Genomic DNA, 17482 nt, shown 5'->3' with positions numbered 1-17482 from the left:
TAACCTAACTAGACCCATACAAACATGAAGTGAAATACCTGGTCCTTTATTTGATAAGCTTTCTGTTGAGCCCTTTCAACTCAAATCGGCTATGTAGCTCATATGTACACCCCCTGTTCCTGGCGTTCGCAACTTTGCTCTAAATTTTCTAGATCATACTACGGAATCAACACCCCGGTTCACTACGTCACTGCAGCCATTCAAAATCAAACCCCTGCTCAAAACACTAAGAGCCAAAGTCATCCTTTGTCACACGCGTGAGGCTTCCTCGGTGCGGTTGGTGGTAGCTGTCACCTTGACAAAGAAGAGCCAAAGGACGCCTAGAGCCCCGTCTTTGAGCCTTGCAGCCTGAATAATCCCAACCGCTAAGCCTTGACCGGAAACCCGCCGTTTGCCTATCATGACTGATACTCCATGCACTTGTGTACCTGCGGACGGCTCTAGTGCTGCAAGTCAGACTCTGTCGTGTTATGTGCAGCTTTGGCCGGTTGCCTCGTGATGCAATAGCTTAGTTGCACATGTTCTGCACGGTAGCCCTAACGTCGGGCTTTGGTGCGGGGTTTCGGCCGGCAGCCGCCTCACTTCTCTTTGGATTTTGGCTGAAAAGGAAAAAAGAAGCCACAAATACAAAGAAAGAAATACTGGGACGACACGTCATCTGTGAAGGTCAAGGCATTACAGGGAAACGGTCGTTTTGCCTGTCACACTTGTAATGATTCTAGCTCGTCCATTCTCCTGGATCAGAGCAACGGAAACGAGCAGACACAATTGACATGTTTACTTCGACGGCGACGATTTATTCAAAGAAGCTTTTCTTGACTAGATAGATACGTACGGAGACAAGCAGCCAAACAATCTGGCCCACGCTTTCAAGCCCTTTTTAGAACTAACGTCTTCTTTTCTTATTGATCTCTTGTCTTCCCACTTCCCGACTTTGCAGCCCCAACGATATACAAAGAGAAAAGGAAACCAAAAACACGCGCAATCAGAGGCGTACTTCGATGAGACATTCCGAATATTTTTGACATAATGAAAACACGGGCGTGAATACGCAAAGCAACGTTATCGATCCTTTTGATCCTCGCCGATCACTCATCAAACACTCCTCTCTACCTACCTTCCCATTCCCGTCCTTTGTCTGCTGGTCCTGCGCAGCATACCTTCCTCTCCTACTAATACACGGACGAAAAATGAACCAAAGAAATTAGCACGGGTAGAACCGGATGGAGTTTGTCTTGGATATATGGTCGTGTGATGCGACCTGGTTCCCGCACAGACCACGCTGCGCATGTTACTAAGTAGCAATAGCTACTTCAACGTATCGTATCGAGTGGTCCTGTAAGGACCGAGTGACTGGTGTAAGGAGGAAAATCGCGATGTTTAAGGCGATTATATTGGCAGAAATGCCTTAGAAGCCGCTCTTAATGGCATCGCTGGGGGTGGCGTAGAATGCGAGGGCGATGATGGAGTAGAGGCCGAGGAGCATGGCGCCCTCGAGGTAGTTGGACTTGCCATCTTGGACAGTGTAGGTGACAACGAGAACCGAAACGGCGAAGGCGACGGTCTGGACTGTGAAGAAGCAACGTTAGCACCGTGGCGCAGGAAGAAGAAGATGAAACGTGGACTTACAGGTCTCGAAGTGGAGAGACATGTCACGGCCAATGATCCAACCGACGATGACGAGGAAAGGAGTAACAAGGAGAGCAATCTGGATGCTGGAGCCAATGGCAACACCCATAGCCAGGTCCATCTTGTCTCGGGCCGCAACCACGACAGCAGTGACATGCTCAGCGGCATTACCCACAATCGGAATCAAAATCAGACCAATGAAAGCCTTGCTGATGCCCGCTGTCTCAACCAACGGGTCAATGCTCCCAACGAGATAATCGGCGCAAATGGCGACAAGGATCGTAGTGACGACGAGAACGGCTCCGGCAGCAATGGGCCCCATCATGGGTTCCTCGGGTTCGTGCTCCTCTCCATCCTGGTTCTCGGCATCGAACAAGTTGCTGTGGGTGCGAAGTTGGAAAATGAGGTACAAGACGTAGAGCAAGAGGAGAATAATGGCGGTTCCGCGCGAGAGGGTGAGAACGCTCTTCATCTTGTCTTCGGAGCCATTCTGGTCAAGAACAGCGTAGAGCTAAGGGAAATTAGTCCACATCCACGAGATTGAGAGCGAGGACTCAGATGACATACAGCAGCGGGAATAATGAGCGAAGCCGAGGCCAGAGTCATCATGGAACAAGTGGTCTGGGCAGTGGCAGAAGAAAAGGTCTGCTCCGTGCCATTACCAGACTCGCCACGGTGAAGAAGACCGCCCAGGAGGAAGCACATTCCCATAACCAGAAGCAGGTTGGAGAGAATAGATCCCAGCATAGAGGCCTGGACGACTTCAATCTGGTTGTCCTTTAGCGCAACAATGCTGACCTATTCAACAGTCAGCGGCCCAAGTTCCCAAATTCGTAGCAAGAGTAGAGTATAGGCGCACAATCAATTCGACGGCATTTCCGAAGGTGGCGTTGAGCAATCCACCCAAGGTTTCACCCAGCTTGATGGAGATTTCCTCGGTCGCAAACGAAAGCACGGCAGCGAGAGGGATGATGGCGAAGAAGTTAAGAGTGAAGACGGCAGTCGGGCTCCATTCCAGCTTACCGGCCACAATGCCGATGGGCACCATGATGAGGAGGAAGTTGACATAGTCTGCGCAGAGGAAAGACAGTGTTAGCCGTGGTTTGGATGGCCGCATAGGCATGGAGCTCATGGGAAGCTCCCAGGGTAGATAGGTATAGTTTGGGGGCGGCGCAAAACGTACTGCTCAACAAGGTGATCTTGGTAACATGCCACATGTAGGCGAGGCTCCGCAGGACGAGATTCTCGTTGTTGAGACCGGGAGTGCGTTTGGAATCGAAGAAAAACATGAGGGCACCAGTGCCGTGGCGGACGTGGAGGTGGCCATTGCCGTTGCCGTTGGCATTGTGGGCGTGGCCGTAGGCGCCTGACGAAGTCTCGCCGTTGAGGAGCGGCGCAGTCTCGTCTGGCAGATGACTAGATTTGTTCGACATTGTGCGTCGGATTGAAAGGTTGAAAGATGGAAGAGCTGTTGATGGAGCGAATCAAGGCGCCGGCATGGTCAGCTTTGGATGGTTCTCGGGTGGGACGGGCGAGACGGCGAGGCGGCGAGAGAGCAAGTGTAGGACAGGCAAGCAAGCGGGTAGTAAAGAACAGGGATTATGGATTGTGTCTGGACCAGGTCGAGGAATTGCGACGGCGTGACTGGGGTGCCAGGATGTTGTGGAGGGGACCCTCGGCGCTTGTGTTTCTGTTTTGGTTCTTGGACGAGTCTTCTCGGCAGGGTCCTTGTTTCGGGATTGCTGGGACGCTGGTTGGGGGAGGCCAAGACGGATATGTGTGTGAGGAAAGGGAAACGAAGAAAAGATCGAAAAAAGATCGAAGGGGAGGTCAAGGAATGAAATGTGCAGAAAAGCTAAAGGGAGGGGGGCCACAATCAAGGTAGAGCTAGTCACAAAGGTCGGGATGTGGTAGCAGCAGTAGCTTGTCGACTACTTTGTGACTTCCACGATCGGGTAGGGGTAGCTTGACGCCTAGCACACTTTGGATCTTCACCCGTTCACTTGGTCGGTGTGGAGAGTCGAGTATGTAGCCCAGAAGTAGGCAAGGCGAGCAAGGTATGCAAGCTGTGTGTCTTGTGTTTCTGAGGCGGGCATTCGGGTGGCACCCGAGAGGAAGGGAAAAGGGTGGGAGGGAAGAGTTTGGGATGTGTGTGGCGTGGTTGAGGAGCTAATCTCGACTTGATTCCCAGCGTGGGTTTTGGATTTGGGATGGACCATCAAGAAACGCCAAGGGACAGACGAAGGAGGCGAAGGAGGCGAAGGGGAACAAAAGTCCAATACTTACAGACCATAGCTAATCGAGGCTCGGCGGTTCCTGACTGTGGCAGTAAACGGCGATGGTGGTCACTTGGCGGCAATGACGATCTCTTTTTGGACAGCTGCTGAGACCCGGATGGCCGGTAAAATGCCAAACACGGCTCGCCAGGAGGGGGGGTCAAACGGCACAGCAAGGAGTGGACGAAGGGGTAGCCCAATGGAAGGGCAGTGGGCGCTGGTTCAGGCTGGTCTCGGACGCACTCTGGCGCTATTGCTTCCTTGTACGATTGCACAGCCTTGCGATTGCAATCAATCGGGGTCGGTATCGCGGGTCTGCGATTGCGATGGCGTAGCTGGGATTCGATGTTGAAGGAGCTGAGGTGTGTCGAGCGTGACCGCGAGGCCGGCTGTTCAGTGTGGGAGGCCTCCTCCTCCCCCACACCGTGCTGCAGGTCGCCGTGGGCGGGCCTGGGCCTCTCGCCTTGGCACAAGGGACGGGAGCCAAGACTTGCACTTCCCGCCTGCGTATGCCCGAGTCGTTAGGTACTTTGGAAGTACCTCCCTACCTACTGCTGCACGCCCGCTGCGTCCACTGTGCTGCGTCAGTCAGCCATGTGCGCGGCCAGTGTGGAGAGCTCGTCGTGTGTCGCCGCGCGGGCGCTGCTGAACCGGAGTGTAACTACCTACTACGTAGGTATGCATGTCATTCATTATCTGTGCGATGCGATGGCCATGGCCGCTTGCTCAGCCCATGCTCCCCGGCGATGACACCCGAGCCCACCGTTCCCGAGGTCCCCGTCCGTCTCCTCAGAGACCTCAGGTTTCGCCGGCCACACCTGAGCCTGAGCGGGCATCATCCATAACAATCGACCTACCGCTCAACCCGCGCTGGCGCCACCCCGCAAAGACAGACATCCATAGCAACGCAGCAGCAGGGGTGTGTCACTGTGTCACTGTCAGGTTGGCTGACAGGCCAGTCATGGTCGGGCAGTGAGAGTGAAGCGACAAGGGGCCCTGTGGTCACTCTTGCGGCAGTGGGACTATTGACGATGACGATTGGTAAAGCGCTCTGGAAGTACTGGAAGTGGAAGCAGCTCACAAAGGGCGGTGGCTCAGCAGACGGTGGCCGGGCACAAGCTCCGAACAAGCTCGCAAGCTTACAAGCTTCAGAACAGGGTGCCACATCGTGTGGCCTTGTTTCTTCCGCTGGCCGAGTCAATTTCAACTCCCAGTCATGGCGCAGTTTCTTGGCCTTGGGACCAACTAAAAGCTTATTTTTTTTACGCGGAAGCACAAAGGGGACAACCGGCCCACGTGTAGGTAGCCCCCCAATCGCCCCCAATTGCCGACTCGGGAATGTGAAGCTTGAATCTCGTTCGCAACTAGCCGTCGTATCGCTGCATGGTTGAGCGTCATGACCTAAGCCATGTAATCAATCAACATCGTCATTACCGAGTATACGGAGTACTTTCGGCCGATCACCAAGACTTCCCAACCACGCGAGATTCATCACCACCTGCGCCATTCCGGTGAGCCCGCTTCCACTCCCCCTCCAATCCTGGCTCTGGAACAACTCCCTAAACGCTCCCGGCGTATGAAGCAATGTTGGCTGAGCTCTCCCTGCCCGGGGTAACGATGTCACACGCAAGCTCTCTACCGCTCTGCTGCCGCAGCAAGGAACAAGGGCCAACCATGCACCCTGCTGCGGCACCCTGGCAACCTTATCGATAGCAGCTTCATCCAAAACCACTTTAACACCATGTCCCCTTCTTGTCTCCAAATGATAATGATATCACAACCAACATCACAAAAGTTGGAGCCATTGCACGGTTCAATAGCAATGGCCACATTCATCCCCTGGTTCCATCAATCGCTTACTACATAGTAAAAAACTCGTCAACCCACAGCCACGCACCGCTCCCCTCAATATTAACCACTCCACCCAAAAAACCGGGAATGACGCTTGGCACTCCACCGATAAGACCCATAAACCCAATCCCAGGGCAGTGTTTTTTTTTTTTTTTGCCTCATTTTCGCCCTGCCTTGGCAATCGAATCGTCGTAACCCTGACGCCGATCTTTGGGCTGTCTGTCACTCAGCCTGTGGCATTGCTCCATCCTCCGCCTCATCCTCCGTCATGTCACCCTCCACTAGTGGTTGGCCAGGACTTCCCGCTCTGCAGCCATTCCGCCGGATGTTCGGGAATGTGCTCATATGTCTTGTCTCCATCTCCCTCTTCAAGCCCAAGCACCGTCAGTACCGTGTTCATATTGCCAAGATATTAGCAACCACGTAATCTCCAAAACAATCTCCTCTGAGACAGCTTGTCCTGAGAGCCAGGTTTGATTGGACGACCGGCAAGCCTAGTTGTCTATCCTGCTGTAATCTGATTCTGTAATTTTCTGATTTTCGGCTCGTCTCACTGCTTCATAGGTAGGTAAGGTAGGATCTAACGTACTTTACAAAGTATACAACTGAGTAAAGGAAAAAAACCATGGTAGGTGTGCATGAATGTGTAGTCGGCGGGTGCTTTCTAGTCTTCCCATCCCCTTTAACGCCGACGCAGTGTAGTCCCATGGAACCCAATTATCTCCAAATGTACAAGGCAACAAACTGCCCCCGAGGTATCGCATCCAAATCCACCCATGCCGACCTTCTATCCCGCTTCTCACGTCCTTATCTCTTCCACGTGCCAATGTTAACCGCTAATGCCCAAAACACAATGCTTGCTGAGGATGCTGATGTCGATGCGTATGTCAACTTTCCAAAATTGGTGCAATATCCTCGGCAGTGATTATCCGCCCACGCTCACATGTGTCACGGAGCCATTGGCCAAAGTCTTGTGTCTGGACTGCTCACGTGCCACATAGTGAGATTGCTGGTATCAGCTTAGATACTACCCAGAGCTGCAAACCGTTAGCATGGTTCATGTCAATGCGATCTCCATTTCCTCAATTTCACTCACCTGCAGCGTACGCCATGTACCACGTCTGCGACGCTCCACCATCAATGTTGTTGGTGTTGAAAGTCGACGAGTTGAAATAATTCCAGGCCGTCTTGGGGTTGACCGTCGCGTAACTGGCATAGATAATGCTCTTCCAAGCATTGTCAATCTTGTCAATGCGGCCGTTGCTGAAGTAGGCATCCCATTCCTGCTGAACAAATGTCTTTGGCCGGGTGTACATGCTTGGCGCTCCAACCGGGATCATGTGAATGCCCTGGATCGCTTCGATGTCGCTGCTGAAGAACGTTGTGTGATGGATCTTGTTCTCGAAAACAATACCAGCGACCTTGTTCCCGATAAAATTCTTAGGCTGCTGTACGTTGTCGGAAGTGTAAAGATAGTGTTGGCTCAAAGTCCGTGCTTGGATAGCCAGTTGAAGGTTCGCTCTGTCAAGTCTCGCCGTTAGAAATGCACTCTCAACTTCGAACTGCACTTAGTGCATGAGCTTACCGTGCAACCATGGTACTATCACCAACGACCTGACCCCATGACTTGATCGCGTGCATGGCCATGACATCCTCGGAGCTGGATTCTTGATTCTATCGGCTAGTCAGTGGATGCCGTAGGCAACTAATGACACCAAGCACAACTTACCTTGCCGTCCCATTGAGCGAACAGTCCAGTGGCCCAACTGTGGCCGTGATACCAATCAAAGCTTCGAGAAGCCGGGAAGTAGGGGTCGGAAGTACTCGGGTTCGCGTAATCTCGGATCAGCATCTCAACCCAGGCCCTGTTCGCAGCAAGCCAGGTCTTGTCATATTTGGCGATGTAGGCAGCAGCCAGAACATGATAGCCGTAATGGAAGTGGTGATCGTTGTAGTAGGTGTTGCCAAAGTCAAGTCCAGAGTCGCCGGTTTTATAGGTCGCACTGGAGACCACTCCACCCCAAGCACCTGCTGTTGTTAGTGTCTATCAAACTACTTGTTTTGTAGTGTCATTTGCTTACTCTCGTAGACCAGAGGATACTTCTGCTTATTGGAAACAAAGACGCTGAAGGCTGTCTTGAGCTTCGTGAGGCCAGCTTGAGCCAGACCAGCCTCACCCAACATCTCGTTGAGGACGTAGATGATTTGGCCAAATTTGGCGAGGGCCTGAAACACATTAGTCAACTCTCCTTAAACTCGGTACAGCTGTCCCAACTCACCTTCCCACTGAAGTACATCGATTCTAGGTTCGTCTGTGCGCCCATGTCTTGCGAAATCTCAACTTGGGCCACAGCCTTGATGGCAGCCTTGGCCGAGGCAGAGAGGGTCTTGCGGACACCCTTCGTGGTACTCCAAGGGGTCAAGCCCATGGTAATAGGCATATTCGGCTCAGTCATGGTCCAGGTAGTCCCCTTGACCAAAGTGGTCAGGCCTTTGGTCGTTGTCTGCATCTTGACGGTCGGGACAAGGCGGCTCTTGGTGTCCGCATCAAAAGTCGCAACATGGTGCGGTAGCGCGTGCATGTACAGGTTTCCAGTCGAGTGGCCATTTCGGACAAAGTTGAATTTGTAGGTACCCGCCGCTCCGGAAACAGAGCCCTTGAGGGTGAGGGTGCTTGGGTAGATACCAGCACCGTCATCGAGCGATTTCTCCGAGCTGGTCTGCTTGGGATCCTTGGCGATCTGGATAGTGCCGTAAAAAGCCTTGGAAGATTGAGCCAAGCCGTTGTTAACAACTGTCAAGCTCAATGCATCCCCCTTCGTGTTGTACGCATACAGGCGCCAGGTCGTGCCATCCTCGAGGATAAAGTTGTACTTGGCCACATTGGTCTTGGGGTCCTTGGTCACTCGAGTCATACTCTTGAAGTAGACGGCGGACTGGATCATGGGGGTGGCGCCGGTAAACTGGGCGGTAACGAATTGCATTCCCTGAACTAGGGGGAACTTGATGGCGGGTTGTGAGCTGCTGTCCTTCCGAAGGATGACTCTGGCCGAGTATGGTGTGACGGAGTCCAAACTCAGGGTGGTCTTGTTGGCCAACCCCTTGCAGGAGATGATCATGGACTGAATGCCAACAGGGTTGATATAGAATTCCGCAGCATTGTTATACTGGATCGGTCCAAATGTTCTCTGGCTCACCGCAATGTGAGAAATGGCGAGACCCCAGCTGGCAGCTGCGCCAGTGCCACCCGCCCATGCAACAGAGTAGGGGAAAGTGAAGGTCGGCTGGATTTGGTCGCCAAGGAAGAAGTTGGAGTAGAATTTGTTGGTCTGAAGAGGTCCGTTCTTGGTGATGCCCAAGCGAGGAACTGGGTGATCCGTCCGCTGGGAGATGACGGAGGGTGGTGCAGCAGTGCCGATGGGTTTTGCGAAGATGTCGGCGTCGGCCCTAGCGAAGTATCTCCTTTCCGAATTTTCGGACATCTTGATCAGCTCGTTGCTGGTTTCCTCAGCTCGCTTTGCCTCGGAAACAGTCGTGACAGGTTGGAGGAGCGACGTGGGCTTAGGGATGTACGGCGTAAGAAGGGGGCCGTCCTTTTTGTCTCCGGAAGCTTCAATTTTAGTGATAACGATACCGGTGGTTTGAGGCTCGACGTCTTCAAGAGAGGGGAGGATCTCGACGGCGCCAGTAGGAGCGGAGCTGGTGGTAACGCTGACAGTCTCAGTGACGGGGATAATGTCTTCTGTGCCGTAGGTGGACAGGTAATCGGATGTCTCGACGTTGCGCTTGTATTGGCCGTCGCGTCTGTACTCGGCGTGAGAGCCTTGTCCAGAGCCGACGTTGGGCTCAACGGGACCGGGAATGGTCAACGCTTGAGCTTTGGTTAGCCAGAACAGCCAGACTGGAAGAGAGTAAGACTTCATGGTGGGGAAGAGAGGGGAGGGTGAGGCTCTCCGGATCGAGAGCTGCAACCTGAACGAAACTGACAAGAACTCTCTTGAAGAATCGCAGATGTAGAGTAGGGGGATCCATGGTTCAAATAGTTCCGCGCAGGGTCACGCCTCAGACTAGATGTGCCACTCAAAACCGTTCCACTAGTTCCAGGCCACACACACTGATGAGGCTAGAGGGCTTGCCGCGTCGAGAAATGAAGGTGTCTTGGGCTGCGGGAGGGCGGCGAGTTCCTTACCTGGCTAGCCGGGAATCAAGGCACCGAGCCCAAAAAGCAATAGCTCGATGCCGGCAACGATGCGCGACCAGGATGGCACTGATGGGAAATCCACAGGGCTAGGACGAAGACGAGGAGGAGGATTGGCTGCAGGCGAGGAATGTTGGTGGATGGTGTGAAGCAGAGACAGGGGAGCGCGTGGGTGGTTGGGCAAGATGCCGTTGATAGTCCCGTAGTGTGGTCCGGTGCGTCTTCTAGCCAGTCCCGTGGCCAGGCTGCTGGAAGCTGCGATCGAAGCCAGCGTTCAACCTCGATCAGCGCAACTTCCACATTCCAGATGGCGTCTCGGCGACATGTGGTGGGAGGCGCCAACGCAGGGTCGCGAGTGGGACGAAGTCCAAAGGGGCACAGCTTCTCCACAGCCTCGCAGCCCCGAAAGCCTGGAGTGGGCGTTAGGGTCCAGCTGCCTCCTAGTTGGGCGTTAGCCTGGGACACTATTGAACCGTCCGCCAACCGACAGCTCCCTTTTGCTCAGGGCCAGCCAGGGGGTTATGCAAATTAAATTGCCATCGTAGGTGGGCGAATCGAACAACAGCAAGTCGCATCTGACGATTCCCGCCCACCATCAGAGTCGCAACGGCCTCACTCGGCGATTGACTTATTGAGCCATCATCAGAATACGATGCCTGCTGCATTTTTCAGCTTTCTTTCCTCGTCGTTAATGCGGAGCCGTTGACAAATGTGAATTGATCGGCCGTCATGAGCTCGAGTCAGCCTGCCCATGTCTCTCTCTGTTACAACCCAACCATTGCTACTCAACATCAGTTGCTCACCATATCAGCGGCACAGCCTTGCAGGGATTTGAGACATTATTCCTCAGTTGACCAGCCTGCGTGGCCAATGTTCCAAGCACGGCTCGCGAATGCGGCAAGCCCACTGCGGGGCCGTCATCGTGAGACTGACCCAGACTCGTCACGTTGAATGGGAATTGAATTCCAGAACATGGCACAATGCGCCATTGCCGTGTGGCGGTTGAACAATCCTCTTTATCTTGTTACGCGTCCCCAAGTCTAGACCTGTCCACGCAATGCCACTAACGGTGCTAGACTGCTACTCCACCTCCAACTCATAACCCCAGCGCATCATACTTGCCCGCGCCGCCTTGCTGAAGAATCTGCCTGAGATCGAGACTCTTCGTGTGCTGTTTCTCGTTGCAACCTTTTGGCTGCTCGGATGGCTGCTTTGCCGGTTGTTCCGGACCTCGGCCCTCGATCATCGCCTTTAGACGCTTGCGCTTCCTCTCAGCTTTGTCTTCGCTCTGTTCGGCCTCCTGGCGGCACTTGCGAATATCTCGATTCCGAAGCACCCATGGTTTGTCAAGTACCTCTGTGCGGAATCGGGTCCTCTTCTCCCAGAGCGCAACCTCCTGCGCAGTGCTTCTCAAAACAGTCATCTTCTCAATGGTGATCCTCCTCTCCTCCCACAATACCGATAGTCCTCCCTTGGTATCCACAACGTCTCCAACTTCAATGTTGGGCACTTCTTCCTGCTGATGCTCAGGCTCCTTTGTGGTTTTGGAGATTGTAATAGAACATTGGATGCACGCGCCGCTGCTGTCATCCACGGTGAATATGCGTAAACCTGCAAACTCATCAATCGCGACGACCACCCCCACAATCCGGACCCATTTTATGGGCAGGTTCTTGTAGAAGTAAAAGTTCTCTCCTTGGCTCTAGTTAGAAATAGAGTGCGACAGTCATTCAGGGTCAGATTACCTTCGAATCCTGCATGTTGCTCCAGGTCGTGCACGTCTGTCGCGTGCAAGAGGCACCAGGAATTCACGGTTGGCGCGAGGTGGAAGCAGTATCGCGGATAGATTTGGGGCTTTGATGGGTCGGCCATGGCATCATCATCGCGGGTTCTATCTCCTTGGTTGTCTATCCATGGTTTGCCATGCCCATGCGTCAGGGTGAGGACGTTGTGGCAGTCTGTGATGGGAGACTTATCGCGACACGTCGTGAAAGATGGTTAATGAGTAAGGCTGATCAGGTTGTGGCTGAGGAAGGCGCTGGACAACCCCACTAGCACACCCCACGTCACAAGTCCGGCCTGTGCCACTTATGAGCCTGCTTCCGGTTTGCGATATCGCCATTCATGCCTGAGACATGAGATTCTTGACAAGATAAAATCAAATAGCTGATAATATCTTCCTACAGTGGTATGCCCAAGTATCATTGCTGCCTAAACTGCTGCGTTCTGACGCCCGCTAGAACTTGAGAGAGGCGAATGGAATGGAATAGTGCCGCCAAGAATTCACGATGTGAAACTTACGGCCTGGGATAGACAATTCACTATCAATAGTACGATCCAATTAATTGATACAGGGTAAGAAATCCCACCTTTCTTAAGCGCACTTGCTTGATAAATTATCCCTTAATCACTAGAATATTGTCCACTATGCCAAATCGTACATGGCCTGTACTCCGAGCTCCATGTTGCACCGTGATCCTCCTAAGAATCAAACCCACCAGCCCATGCTCAGCGCTTCGTCCTCTTTGAGCTCCTCAATCGCGAAGAAGCTGCTTGGAACGCCTCCTCGGACGGTTCTTCCTCCACTGCCCGCTTCGATCTCTTTGGGGTCTTCAGTCGCGAAGCAGCTGCTTGGAATGCCTCCTCAGATGGCTCCTCCTCAACCGCCCGCTTCTTGCCCTTCTTGCTCTTGGGTTCTTTAGCGCCGTACTTCTCGGTCAAGTGATCCAAGAAGTTCTCTGATCGGTCTTGCTGACGTTTTTGAATCAGCGCCGCCAGGTCATTCTCGGAGCTTCCCTTGCCCTTCTTCTTCGTCTTCTTGTCGCCAAATAACTTATCGTGGACTCCCAACTCCTTGGCGTAGTCCTCCGCTTCGGTCGCCTCAGCTCGCGCCTTCTTAACTCTGGCCTCCCGTCGCTTCTTGGACTCCCGAGTGTACGCCGGGAATCGCGGGACATCATTGCTTTTAATGGCCTCATCAATGATTTTGCGGAATCGCTCATCATCTTCCAGCACATCGCTCAGAATCACTTGCTCGTACAGCTGGTCCATGTTGCCCTCGCATTGCTCGTAAGAGATGAGGATGTCATCCTTCTCCTCATCCGAACCCTTGTACTTCTGGGCAAATTTCTCGATCGCATCATCCGATACCGAGTCTTTGTATTGCTCGCGATAATAGTCGCTCCAGTTGAAGCCTTCGGAGTCTACAATCGACTCGGCCGTGGAGCCGGTGGTGTCGTACCGCTTTCGTCGGGCAGGGTCGGAAAGGATAGCGTAGGCGAAGGCGATCGACTGGAATTTCTCGTTTGCCTTTTCTCTCTCGTCCTCTGAGACCTTGTCTGTTGCAAAAGCTTGTCAGCGCGCCCACCCTACGGCTAAATGATGATGTGAGGACACCAACCTGGATGGTTCTTGAGCGCGGCTTTGCGATATGCGGATTTGACTTGGTCGGCAGTCGCAGACCGTTCGAGATCGAGGACCTCGTAAGGGTCGATGGTGGGAGGCTCGCTCTCTATCGCATCTTCGTAGTCTGACATTTTGGCTGTTGTCGTAGTCGTTGTTGGGTGATGTTTGAAGTTGGTAGAGCTTGAGCTTGAGCAATGCAGCTTGCCTGGAGACGCGTTGCGACACGCGCTTGGAGAAGATTGTGGGGTCGGAGCTTAAGTGGCTCGGCCATCGGAGTTCGCAACCACCGACCACAGATCTCACATCGGACGAATATCCCCCACCAACATCCCCGCTCCAAGACTAGCTCGACATCATCAACCTCATAGTGTCTCCTACTCTTCTTCAATCATGGACTCAATAATACCCGGGGACCACAAGGCCGCCATGCAACGCGCCCTCAGCTTGGCCGACAAATCTCCTCCAAAACCGACCAATTTCCGCGTGGGGGCTCTCATCGTCCGGCTCAGCGATAACGCTGTCCTCGCTGAGGGCTACACCCTTGAACTTCCTGGAAACACTCATGCTGAGGAGTGCTGCCTGCTAAAGCTAGCCGAGGAACACAAAACGTCAGAAGAGGGCCTGGCCGATGTGATGAAAGGCCCTCATGCTCTTTACACCACCGTCGAGCCGTGCTTCAAACGCCTCAGTGGCAAGCTTCCATGCGTGGAAAGGGTTTTGCGTCAGAGCTCATGGATCACCACAGTCTATGTGGGTGTTCTAGAACCAGAAACTTTTGTTGGCCAGAATACAGGGCTCCAAATGCTCAAGGCTGCCAGCATCAATGTTCACCACGTCGACGGCCTGGAGGAAGAGATTCTCAAAGTTGCGACTGTAGGGCACATTGCTGCTTGAGAAGGATTCCAAGTGGTAATTCATGAGTGGTCCAAATTACATGTGGTCTATGTCATTTGCTAGATCCACAATCAGATCGAGGGGACCTCGTTTCTTGGAATCATCTCTAGAGCGCTGCCCCGCCACCATTCCCCATCCATCACCCTTTTTGGGTCTCAGTTGGGGCTGCCAGGATGGCTTGATAGCCAGCCCTATGACACCCTAGTTAAATTTCTGGGTCTTTTTCATACATTGGTATATTAGGCCTGTCGAGCAGACATTCCTGCCCAAAGTCAAAACAATGGAAGGGCGCTGTATTGGGACTGTAACATGCGAAATGGAAATATCCAATTGCCGGATGTCAGTCTATGACACGATATGCCGTCTTTCCTTGCAATAATTGCACAGCACGCCATTGCCATTGCCGTTCATGAACCGGTCCTCCCATTCAACCTCCAACCCCCGATGAGCAACCACTGTCTGCAGAACGCTGTATCACTTACTGGTATCGGCAGCTTGTGGTGTTGTTGCACAGTTTTAAAGTGACTCGGTTCGTCCACTGTAAGCAATGACTGTATTTTCCTTAGTATTTTGGATTTTAGATTAACTAAGCTGCCAGTGACAAACATTTTACTCTGGAGGTGTTTTTGCTCGGGGCAGTTGGCCTCATCGGAACACAAAGGCAGCCCACCTCTAAGTAGCAGACATCCCACGCCATACAAGTCGGGACATAGTCTGGCTTTTCCACCTTAGATATCTTCATGCTACGTCACCCCTGGCATTAAATTTCCAAATATCCCTTTAATTCGCCGACACGTAAGTTCTACCCAGTCTCCCCGACAGTAATGGGACATTTGGCGCTTTTGTATGTGCATTTCCATATTTCAAATATTCCACAGCATAAGTTTCTCATGTATCAATTTATAGTGAGTTGTTCTCTTCTTATCCGAGTGGATAGTTTTTACTTTGAAGAGGGCGTGTCAGATTCTTCACCTATGGCTGGAGAGGAGACAGCCGCAAAGGAACATTCAACAAGTCATTTCATGGTCGATTTATGTCATTACTTTCCTACTGTCGAGGTGCTCTAGCGGACTGACGTAGATTTATTCAACAAGTTGATTCTACTTCTCCGGCGCAATTGAAAGTCGGTAACACGAGGCCAGAGGTTAAGAAACAGCCACCAACCTTTTTCTCGCCGGCGTGAAAGGTAGGTAGATTATATCATATTGCCACTGCCCTGTCCTGCCTGTTCTCCCTTCTTGGCCTGGCAAGTAACCTCGCAAGATTCACAAATAGGCACCGGTACTAGGAGGGTGTACCAAGAAAAATACGCACAGCTCGGCCTCAAATATCGATTGAGTACTTGTTCCGGAGGCCCATTGGCAATCCACCAGGTACAGATTTCCCACGAAAGAGTGTCCACTTCGATATGGCACACATGTCCAGAAGTGATCTCTGGGTGAAAGACTACACCCTTGTTCGGGCATGTCGTCTTGTTGCAAGGACAAATCCAGTATCCTCTCTCTCCGGAACACATAACGGCTGAGCAAATTGTTGAAGAGTGACGGGTACTCTTATTCTCTGTGGGATTGTCGGGTCAAGAGATTTTTTGAGAAGACTTTTAGGGCTGCTGGGGACTGGAATACGTTGTAGGTGCAGGAAGTACTAGTAGGGCTTTCGAGCTACAATATATACACATAATCTCGGAGCAGTTATTGAAGTTCGCAAAGCTAGTGATGAGGAACTTAAAATAAAATGTTGTGTGAAAAGCAGCAGAGTGTGTGTGTGTGTGTGTGTGTGTGAAGGTCGGCAGGTATGAGGGGAGCAACTGGTGGGGAATCATTGCGATTTTATGTGAAGGCATCAAAGGCACCCATTCTCCAGCGTAAATTGGGTTTGTTTCATGTCGGAAGCCGAACTTGATTAGATTCATATTGCTATCTGCAAATATTTGTGCCCCATTTGATGATACAAGTAGAGACACTCGAACATCAGGAGGTCAAACAGCGTAGGACTGGAGCCAGTGAGGGCTGTTCAAACCGCCAACACGGCGGGAATACACAAGGAATCGACAAGGAAGCACTTATATTTCACTTGAAACGGCCACCTCTCCTACACAAACGTCGTTGGCGGAACTCGGATGTCCCAGACAGCTCGTGCGAGGTCACATGTAGACAGCCTGCGGTCGCTTAATACTTGCCGTCTTTTTGTGTTCCCGGCCGGCACTAGCAAGAACAGAAAGGCCAAGTTTCATGAAAAGATGGCGTCCTTACATTGGTTCGGATTCAGGGCAGCAGTTGAGTGTGTTTGAGAGTTGGGATAAACACAGTCTCTCAAACCTGCTACGTCACCAGACTTGGGACGGGAATGACCACTCGATTTGCAGAGTGCAAGACAAGCTGCTAGACGTTGTTTCAAACGGCCTTCAATTATTGTGATCCAAATGTACCTACAACCTCTTTCTCTAAGCATTTCATGTAAATGCTACTAAACATGGTGCTCTGTCACTGTGACTCCAGAGCCGGATGACCCGCCGAACGGAGGCGGGCCGCGTGCCGACGCTCCAAGTTAACAGGGCTCATCTCTGCTGCCCAGTCAGCTCACAGGTTTCTTGCGTTCTGCACTGTTTTGCATTTTCCATGGCAGGGTTAGGGCGGGGCTTTATCCTAATCATATACCCTGCACGGGAAGAAGCAAACATACTGTCTAGAGACGCACAATGAAGGGAGAGAGCCCATTCCGTTATCAGGCGGAATCCTAGTCCTCGTGCAGAGGCATAGCTCCTGGATTGTAAAAATTGCATAAGTGAATACTGTAGTTCTATTGAAGCTTCGTGTGAAGTGTGAATTTCCCGCATCTCGATCCAGCGCTGGCTGGACTGGTTGTTGTATATCCGTATCCGCCCTTGAAGTGGAATGTTGGGCTGGAAGTCGACCGCTATTTCATCAAGGATCAGGCAGCGGGAGGCCCACCACCTGATCAAAATGTACGCAGCGCCTGCCGGACTACGCAAGCATACACCACACCTAGTCTGAAAGAAGATGGAACAGTACCAATGGAATTTGGTGATGCGATTTCCGCTATTTTTTGAAGTTGGTATTTGTACAGAAAGGCCCCAGCTATACCTTCGGCTAAGCCGGAAATCGGTTGCGATCTGTTGTTGCAATACTACTAGAATCAATCGGGGAATTGGGCCACCAAACTCTGGTGGTGCTGCACTCTTCCTCTTTCAGACTAGGTGTGGTGTATG

General features: G+C 52.2%; 4 protein-coding genes across 4 annotated transcripts; 1 reads left to right on the top strand and 3 right to left on the bottom strand.

The window, feature by feature from the left end:
- Window positions 1-1408: 1408 nt before the first annotated feature.
- Window positions 1409-3062, bottom strand: BGZ61DRAFT_345617 (calcium/proton exchanger; the record flags this gene model as incomplete). The annotated part of the gene is made up of 5 exons (XM_046239806.1): window positions 1409-1569; window positions 1630-2140; window positions 2197-2427; window positions 2489-2700; window positions 2813-3062. The coding sequence occupies 5 exons, from the start codon at window positions 3060-3062 to the stop codon at window positions 1409-1411; spliced, it is 1365 nt and encodes a 454-aa protein (XP_046107591.1).
- Window positions 3063-6776: 3714 nt separating this feature from the next.
- BGZ61DRAFT_475163 (endo-1,3(4)-beta-glucanase) lies at window positions 6777-9679 on the bottom strand (the record flags this gene model as incomplete). The annotated part of the gene is made up of 6 exons (XM_046248653.1): window positions 6777-6793; window positions 6853-7277; window positions 7342-7430; window positions 7486-7787; window positions 7838-7982; window positions 8036-9679. 6 exons carry the CDS (start codon window positions 9677-9679, stop codon window positions 6777-6779), a joined length of 2622 nt encoding a protein of 873 aa, XP_046107590.1.
- A 1371-nt stretch (window positions 9680-11050) lies between these two features.
- Window positions 11051-13490, bottom strand: BGZ61DRAFT_345849 (uncharacterized protein; the record flags this gene model as incomplete). Its single annotated transcript, XM_046239827.1, has 4 exons — window positions 11051-11649; window positions 11700-11845; window positions 12515-13292; window positions 13355-13490. The coding sequence occupies 4 exons, from the start codon at window positions 13488-13490 to the stop codon at window positions 11051-11053; spliced, it is 1659 nt and encodes a 552-aa protein (XP_046107589.1).
- A 169-nt stretch (window positions 13491-13659) lies between these two features.
- On the top strand, window positions 13660-14432 carry BGZ61DRAFT_183796 (cytidine deaminase-like protein). The gene has a single exon (XM_046237715.1). It carries the CDS (start codon window positions 13750-13752, stop codon window positions 14251-14253), a length of 504 nt encoding a protein of 167 aa, XP_046107588.1. The 5' UTR covers window positions 13660-13749; the 3' UTR covers window positions 14254-14432.
- The last annotated feature ends 3050 nt before the right edge of the window (window positions 14433-17482 follow it).

Source organism: Ilyonectria robusta, assembly GCF_021365365.1.
Source record: "Ilyonectria robusta strain PMI_751 chromosome Unknown BGZ61scaffold_5, whole genome shotgun sequence".
NCBI classification, from domain to species: domain Eukaryota; kingdom Fungi; phylum Ascomycota; class Sordariomycetes; order Hypocreales; family Nectriaceae; genus Ilyonectria; species Ilyonectria robusta.
This window is presented reverse-complemented; position numbering and strand designations above follow the sequence as displayed.